Consider the following 8,888-nt stretch of genomic DNA (forward strand, 5'->3'; position numbering starts at 1 on the left):
TATAATTACGAAGTATATCTGTTTATATACATAGTTTAGATGAAATACATGCATAAGTTGAATGATGTTATCACTATGCACTATAAGGGGTTAATATTGAGTTATTAATTATAAGGTCAGCCTGGATAATATCTATCAAAACAATACTACAAAACGCTATTTAAACACTGAACAGAACACTCAACAGATATATGCTAAATATAAAATAAAAGATCTGTTAATAATAACGTATTAAGAAAGGCTGAATATCTATTTAAATATCTATTTAAGTATTTAAAAAAATTATAATTTGTTTAAAAATTATAGAAATTTGTGTTAAACTTATATAAAATTTTAGCACTAAAAAGAAATTTAACGAAATCATAAAAACCTTTTTATAAAAATCTTAAACTAAAAACTCTTTTAATCAAAAAAAACATTGAGATCATATATTATCATTATAAGTGCTACTAAAAATATTTAACACAAATTTTTCAAGAAAAACTCTTTCTATTACGATTTGGTATTATCATCGCTGGCGTTTTCTACCTGCTTTTTATTTTTTCTGAAAAAAAAAAAAAATTATTTAATTATTATAATTTTAGTTTTTTTCAGTAAAATAAAATATTAAATGACATTAAATAAAAACGTATAACGAATATAATCACCTATCCTTTCTTTGCAATCTGATATCATCATCATCGCTGGCGTTTTCTACCTGCTTGTTATTTTTTCTGAAAAAACAAATTATTTAATTATTATAATTTTAAAGTTTTTTCTCAGTAAAATAAAATATTAAATGACATTAAATAAAAACGTATAACAAATATAATCACCTTTCCTCTCTTTGCAATCTGATATCATCATCGCTAGCGTTTTCTACCTGCTTTTCATTTTTTCTGAAAAAACAAATTATTTAATTATTATAATTTTAGTTTTTTTCAGTAAAATAAAATATTAAATAACATTAAATAAAAACGTATAACAAATATAATCACCTTTCCTCTCTTTGCAATCTTTCTGGTGCATGCGCTAACCATATTTTTATATATTTCGAAATATCAGATTCAATTGCATTAGGAATATGTCGTCTGACAACATTTAATATAATAAAAAAATGTTTACAATTATAATTATGAAAAATTCAGTATTTAAGCTGTGCGTGTGTTTGTGTCGGCACGCGCGCGTGCGCACACTGTAATTATTAGCATTCATTTTAATAAGACATTCTCTCTTTTTTACTCACCTAATATAATCTTCCACAAAAATAGATTAGAAAATACAAGTTTCTTTTTCCCACCAACCCAACTGTACTTCGTAGCAACAGTGTTATTTAATGTACGTGTCAAGATGTTGAGAACAATAGATTTTAAACCATGTCCTCCTACCATACTCAACATTTTTACCTGAAAAAGAATGACGAATTAATATAATTAGTAACATTTAAGATTGAGATTGGATACATACTTAAATTTGAAGATTTATGTAATGGATATTTTGACAGTTATAAATCAATGATTTATTATATGGCACACATAAATGCACACATGAATTTTCTGTACCTAGCGACAGACATCAGTATATTAAACCTTGAACCTCGAATCTTGAACATGTCGCTATAGGTACAACAATCACCGTATACTTGTACATTAGGCCATTGAACAAAAGTCCTTTACCAGGTTGCAAATAACTACGCAAATTTTAGTTATTAATTACAGAAGCCTCTATATATGACCATTTTCAATAATTAATAATTAATAATTAATAAATCAATTTTGCGAGGTTGTTTGCAAAATGGTAGACTTTTTTTGTTCAGGACCTAATTTATATGTAGAGTGCAAAAAGCATAAACATATAGTCATGTAAAATATGCGATTTTTTTTACCACTGCATTTTTGTATGATTTATTTTTTTGTAATTGATGTTCGACTTTTTCCACAGTTTCCAAATCTGCTATGGGAAATTCATCTAATATATTATTTGTAAATGTAGAATTTTCTTCTTGTTTTGATACATCAGAAGTGTTGACTGTAGTCAATATATTCGCCAAAATATTTTCGCAACGTTTTAATGAATATTTAGTATCGATCATATTTTCTATCATAAATTGTTGAAACTCTTTTTCTCCTATATGTTAAAATTATTAAATGTTTATTAGTTTATTATATTTCTGTGCTAATAACTTTGTAATATAGAAACCTTTATATTATAACTGCACACACGCGCGCACACATACACGCATGCATACGCATTCACAATATATAAAATAATAACATAAAAATATTTAATTATGGATTGTAATAATCATATAAACGCACGTACCACGGGGCTGCATATTTTCTTTGGAAATTTCCTGCATACGTCGTTCAGTATCATCTTTCTTTGATTTTTTATTTTTTAAAGTCACCTCTTGTATCTCATCATTCTTTCTAGTCTTTGTAAGATTTTTAGATTTTGAAGCGGGTTTAATATGACTGTCTAATTGAGCTGCTTTAGAACAAGTAGGCTGCTGTGTAGCGTTTTCACATAAGACGTTTTCGCAGTCATTATTTGGTATAGTTTTCTTAGTGTTTATAGCTTTGGACGAATGCAATTTAGGAAATGGCGCAAGTACAGTTTCATCAGTTTCTGAATCTGAATCAGTTTCATTATCGTGTTGTTTTGCAGCTCTTATTTTTCTGTCCTTTTTTGATTGTTCATCATCACTGACATCAGTATTTAAATCTGAATACATCTCAGCTAATTTTAATTTTCTTTTCCCAGACTCAAAAGATTCTGAAACAATAAAATAATGTTTTTATAAACTTATTAGAAATATTTGTTAAAATAATATAAAATGCTTAAGTGCTTGTCACAAAATGTATATTGCATATTTTTATTTACCAGCACTACCTAATATCCTTAATACGTCACATAAAGTCCAATTTTTTCCAACAGGCTCCATATTTTGTACACTTTTATCATATTTTTTCAAATTTGTAAAGTTAGGCCAGTATGCCTTAGTTTTAGAAGCATTAAACCAATTAGACGGTATGAGTTGCATACCATCAGAAAATTCTACTATGTAGTATAAACTTTCCTGATCATACATGTTTGTAACTGTATTATAAAATAGTTATCTTTCTTTTATCTAAAATAATTAGAAACACATACATTTACATATAAATGTTATATAATAAAAATACATATATTAAAACATATTACATATAATAAAAAATAATGTAGAACACATAAACAAAATATTTACAATAATAATTGTATCCTGCTAAGCAAAAGATATATCTTTTAAGAATCAAAATTCTGCTCCTTCCATTATTTCGCTATGTAAAATAGGAACAACAATGAATTCATCATTGCCACATGGATACTTAGCGTATTTTAAATTAACAGCAGACAAAGGCCACATTTTCAAGTTAGATTTTTTAGATACTTTATATATATGAAGAAGAGATGAATCACATGGTACATTGTAAAAATTTTGCTTGCACTCAAACTCGTAACCCAATATCATTAATTCTGTAGTTTCAGTAAAGTGTGCTATATTAGTCATTAGTAATATAGTATTATCTTTTAATCCACAACAATCATTTGCGATATTATTAGCATCTAATCTAAAGTAGATACATTCAGCTGCTGTATATTGTGGATTACATGTTAGAAGTAATAAAAGACCATTGTAATGACGTGTAACTTTTATAGGATGAAGCTTCTTACTTATTGTGTTTTTTTCAATTGTTACATGTTGTGCCTCATGGTATCGTCGAAATAATTGTTGTAAGGGCTTATCATTTTTTCTTACTAATCGTTTTAGTTCTTGCATAAAATTCTCAAATTTGAAAGCACTGAAATTATCTAAAGTACCAAAACTTTTGACATCCTCAACAAGGTGAATCAAGCCATGCACATTATGCGATACATGATGTTTTCCATATAATTTTATAAAAAAAAGACTTAACAAAATGTTCCAGTAATTTTTTGGAATATTCTGCATATGCATCTTTCGTGTCTTCCTTACTCAATATTCTGATAGCTACATGCAAGCTTAGAAAATGCTTGTAAGCATCTTTTGATAAAACAGATTTCAATACTATTGGACCAGTATATAAAAGTATCTGACGATATTCAGTAGCTTTCCATAGTTTTGCATATTTCAATGAGCGCGGTTTACGAACAAATTCTCTGGGCGTGTAACGTCTTAACTTTTCAAGTTCATTTGAAATTTTTTCTATGTCATGATGTGATAAACGACATCCTGTATCTCCACTTAACCATAAATAAATCAATTTACGTATGATACCTAAAAATACTAAATGCATGGGATTGAGTACAAAATCACGTACAAAATCAAGATCAGGAATTTTATCAAGTGAAGTATATGATAAATGGTAAGAATCGTCAGTATGCATTCTAAAATCTTTGTCTGTACGTTTAGATGCATTTATTTCCGGAAAACAAATTCTTCTTTGTCTGTAAATACCTTCAACTGTACATTTCGTGCAACTAAAATACTCAGTATGTCCTCTACATTGAAGAATATATGATTTTGCAGGAGCATCACATACAAAATATTTAATTTTAAACTGATATAGAAAATTATTAAGAAAAATTCCACTTGCGTATAATTCTACAGTTTCTGCAACAAAATCATGTAAAAAATCATTAACATTTTTTGGTTTCTCATCACCATGATAAACTCCAATAATGAAAACCTTTCCATGGGGTACAATAGATCCCAAAATTGGCCAAAATGAGCTATTTGAAGATTTACTGAGTGGAAGTCCATCTACATTAATAGCTACTTCGATACAAGTTGATGATAAAGTATATTCTTCTATTGTATTTTTTATACCATCACGTAATCCAAAATGCATATATATCCCTGGTACAACAGTTTTTATTTCATATTGCAAAGGTGTTTTAAGTAATGTTCTTGCATCACAACATAATGTATCAAAACATTGATGATTCTTTAATGCACATAATAATTCTGATAATGAAGAGTTTGTGATTTGATTTTTTGTAGCCCAATTTCTTAGAAAGAGTTTTAATTTTAAAGTATCAGACAAAAAATTTTCCGATTTATCAAGTTCTATATTTGAATGTATATCTTCATTACAATAAGTAACTGAACAGTTTTTAACAAAGTCTGATGTGACTGCTGTATCATTTGCAAAAGTTTCACTCTCTCTCTCTATATCGGTGCTTATTAATATTTTATTAGATGATTCATCTGCGTCAGTGAAATTATTATTGTCTTCAATCGAAGTATCAGTTAAAGATGAAAATATTTCATTGCAACATTTCTTTTTTTCAGTTTCTATCAATCTTCTATAATGTTTATCTGTGATTAAACTTATATCTTTTTTCGTTCTCTTTCTGTTATTCATGTTTTACCTTTTAAAAGCAGGATATCTTGTTTTTTTTTTCTTGGTAATGGCGTTCGGTTCCCTTTAAAGGACCGATTTGATCAGTAACGATTTTATGTAGTATTTAGCAAAATTCGAAAATATGAAAGACGGAACAACAATTAAGAATACAAAACATACAAAGATATATAATTTTTTATACTCAAAGCAAGAAGCAATGATGTAAACACGTGTGTGTTCAATGCAAGCTTCCACCAGACTTGCTTGATATCGGTGTGGGCACCTTACGTCGCACTAGAGTTTTCTTGCAAAAATACCGGTCAGTAGTATGAAAGCAGGATATATACAGCAACAAAAACTACGAACACATATAATAATAAATATAATATAAATATAATATAATGGTGTAACAACAATAACAATAATTTGTTGTGTAACAAGGAGAAGAAAAGTAAGGTTAGATTTGCAACTTGTGCTACTATTAGCTATAAAAAAGACACTGAGATAAGAAGCCAAGTTTATATGAAACCTACTAGCTATTATTTTAGTTTATTTCATCTACTTACGTATATAGAAATTGCAAAAACTTATTTCTCATTGATTCTGTTCGTTATTATACATTCGCCGCACTCTATAACTATGTGACTATGTAACTCACTATGCCGCCGCCTCACGCCTCACGCCTCACGCGCTTTGTCGCGCATCAGCATGCGCAGGCGCGGTTGAGTAGTAGAGTTCAGTTAGTTAATAATGAAGAACAGTTAAAAGTTAAGAAGATATATACATTTATGTATAGACTGATAGATTATTGCCAGTTATTAATAAAGTACTCGCTATATATACTTTTATCAGTGTTTTCTTCCATCTACTACATGTTTTTATCATATCGTCTGACATATATTTTCACGATATCGTGTGGATTTTCTTTTTAGAATCCCCATATATCTCTTAACAAGATATCCTGTAAATGTTCTGTACGAAAGCGTTTCAGTATAATATATGTCATGATATACTGATAATATTTTAAGGATATTACGATATATTTGGGATTTACGGGATAAATTCAGTATATCCCTCATATCTCCTCTGCTGTGTGGGCTGCCATTTTCATATTTTTCAAGGCCGTTTGTGTAAAATCATCTTCTAAATTTTCGCGATATTTAATGTATGTCATTTCAGTCATGCAAGGAATGTTCATGGCTGCACATTGCTCTTCCAGTTGGGCATAACCAGTTCCAACTGTGACTGTTCCGGCTACAGCAGCTTTATTAATATCTAACAATTCTTCGGATTGTATGGGTTCCGACCAAATACTGGTTTTAAAATAGCACATTTGACATTTAAAGAAGAATTGCGTGAGAAACCCACAGCGACGAGAATTTACGAGTTTCCAATCTTTAAATAGGCACTCTACTCCTCGCGCATGATCATCAAATGTTCTATGCATTTCTTTCAAGAAAAAAGAAATGTCCATAATGCGACGACCTTCAGGCTCATGCTCTTGGATACGATTTATATCCATGCCCTTATTGTCGATGACAAGGTCATCCACATCGTCATCTTTGCAATATTGGACATTTTCGTACATACCTGGGGATTTTAATGTTACATCCGGGCACGTTTCTTGGGTACGAAGCTCTATATCCATCGTACCGGGAGTAATCAGTGATTCTACTGATTTCCGGACATTGGCAGATTCCTTCGTACCCTCAGTGCCTACACTTTCTCCTTCGCGTAGCATCTGTAGTAACTGTCGCCTTTCAGGCTCATGCTCTTGGATACGATTTATATCCATGCCTTTATTGTCGATGACAAGATCATCCACATCGTCATCTTCGCAATATTGGACATTTTCGTACATACCTGGGGATTTTAATGTTACATCCGGGCACGTTTCTTGGGTACAAAGCTCTACATCCATCGTACCGGGAGTAATCAGTGATTCCACTGATTTCCGGACATTGGTAGATTCCTTTGTACCCTCAGTGCCTACACTTACTCCTTCGCGTAGCCTCTCTCGTGCCTGTCGCCTGCAAAAAAATATACATTAATATACACAATAATAAATAAAGAAACATTTTATAAAATATTGATTGATGTGTACTAATCGTAAAACATGAACCTCTGAAAAATTACAACAGTCCTTTACTACTTCATTATTATATATTTCAAATAAATGCCTTGGGAATTTATTATAACCAATACTGTCAGAGCAGATGCTCCTGATTTTCATTGAAACCAGTCTCGTCAAAATAGACGCTTCTGGGAATTGTTTCCAATTGCTACTTTACGTGCAACCAGTACCATCAGAGTAGACGTTTCTGGCATTTATTTTTAATTACTATTTTACATGCAACCAGTACCGTCGGATTAGATGCTTCTGGTATTTATACATATCAACCAGTCCCGTCAAAATAGACGCTTTAGGGAATTGTTTCCAATTGCTACTTTACGTGCAACCAGTACCGTCAGAGTAGACGTTTCTGGCATTTATTTTTAATTACTATTTTACATGCAACCAGTACCGTCGGATTAGATGCTTCTGGTATTTATACATATAAATCAGTCCCGTCAAAATAGACGCTTCTGGCATTTGTTTAAAACTAATATTTCACATGCAAGTCATGCAACCAATACCGTCAGAACAGACGCTTCTGATATAATATTATTACAATTATTAGTACTAACTATAGAGATAAACATTTGTATACATTTTCAATTCAAAAAGTTACGCAAAGGACTGCATTCTTATTTTTCAGAGGTTCTACTTCTTCCGAATCACGAACGACAATATCTAGATTTTTCAATATTACACTGAACAACATAATTATCACAACATTAAATTCACATCAGAATTTCGCATAACTTGAAATAGGCATATCTCTGCGAGAAATTGTATCTGAAAAACTTTTTTTTTTAAGTCTATACTAAGGAACATTCGCTAGATTTTTATTGTAGGAATTTAGGGTATAATGGGAGATCGGATCGATTAACTTAGTAGTGGAGCAGTTGTGGGATAGCATCCTAAGTGCTAAGCGTGTGAACGAAAGGATCCCGAGTTCGAGTCCCGGTCGACTCCGTCCAACATTATCCTTCCCCTTCCCGCCGTCTTTGTAAAGACGTATTTTATCTCTAAAAAATTGAATAATTCAACGCACTACACAGGATGGAATGAATTTTTCTCGCAAATGTCATGATAAAATTCAGGTTTGTATGATTTTTTCCGCGGAGTTACGGTGTATAAGGTTACTTATGCATTTCTGTTTACAGTTACCATCAGCATTAGTATTAGAACCACGGGGAAGTTGCTGGCTGGATTTTGAACATTAATCATGTGTATGGTGCATGTGTGTCAATGTCAAGTGTGTGTGTGTGTGTGTGTGCGTGCGTGCGTGCGTGCGTGCGTGCGTGCGTGCGTGCGTGTGCGTGCGCATATGTGTGTGGGAGGAGAGTGATATGTGAGTATGTTTGCACTAAAATGCGTATTCTTGCCTCATTTTCGGATAATTTTTTGCAGCAGTTACAACCTGCATCAATATGCGT

At 31.2% G+C, this 8,888-nt stretch overlaps 1 protein-coding gene across 1 annotated transcript; it reads right to left on the minus strand.

Moving 5' to 3' along the window:
• On the minus strand, positions 1 to 6,318 carry LOC139823533 (uncharacterized). The gene is made up of 10 exons (XM_071796075.1): positions 5,912 to 6,318; positions 5,548 to 5,703; positions 2,863 to 3,109; positions 2,302 to 2,754; positions 1,865 to 2,106; positions 1,226 to 1,385; positions 978 to 1,080; positions 816 to 878; positions 648 to 713; positions 1 to 544 (listed from the first exon to the last, which is right to left on the minus strand). Exons 3-10 carry the CDS (start codon positions 3,068 to 3,070, stop codon positions 493 to 495), a joined length of 1,347 nt encoding a protein of 448 aa, XP_071652176.1. The 5' UTR covers positions 3,071 to 3,109; positions 5,548 to 5,703; positions 5,912 to 6,318; the 3' UTR covers positions 1 to 492.
• Between the last annotated feature and the right edge of the window lie 2,570 nt (positions 6,319 to 8,888).

Source organism: Temnothorax longispinosus, unplaced genomic scaffold (genome assembly GCF_030848805.1).
Source record: "Temnothorax longispinosus isolate EJ_2023e unplaced genomic scaffold, Tlon_JGU_v1 HiC_scaffold_13, whole genome shotgun sequence".
Classification (NCBI taxonomy): domain Eukaryota; kingdom Metazoa; phylum Arthropoda; class Insecta; order Hymenoptera; family Formicidae; genus Temnothorax; species Temnothorax longispinosus.

Excerpts from the sequence above, each read along its gene's own strand:
- LOC139823533 (XM_071796075.1), bottom strand. The coding sequence starts at position 3,070 with ATGTATGATCAGGAAAGTTTATACTACATAGTAGAATTTTCTGATGGT. Across the intron at positions 1,386-1,864 it reads AATCATACAAAAATGCAGTG|GTAAAAATGTTGAGTATGGT; the intron begins GTAAAAAAAATC and ends ATTCTTTTTCAG. Across the intron at positions 545-647 it reads AGATTGCAAAGAAAGGATAG|AAAAAATAAAAAGCAGGTAG; the intron begins GTGATTATATTC and ends TTTTTTTTTCAG.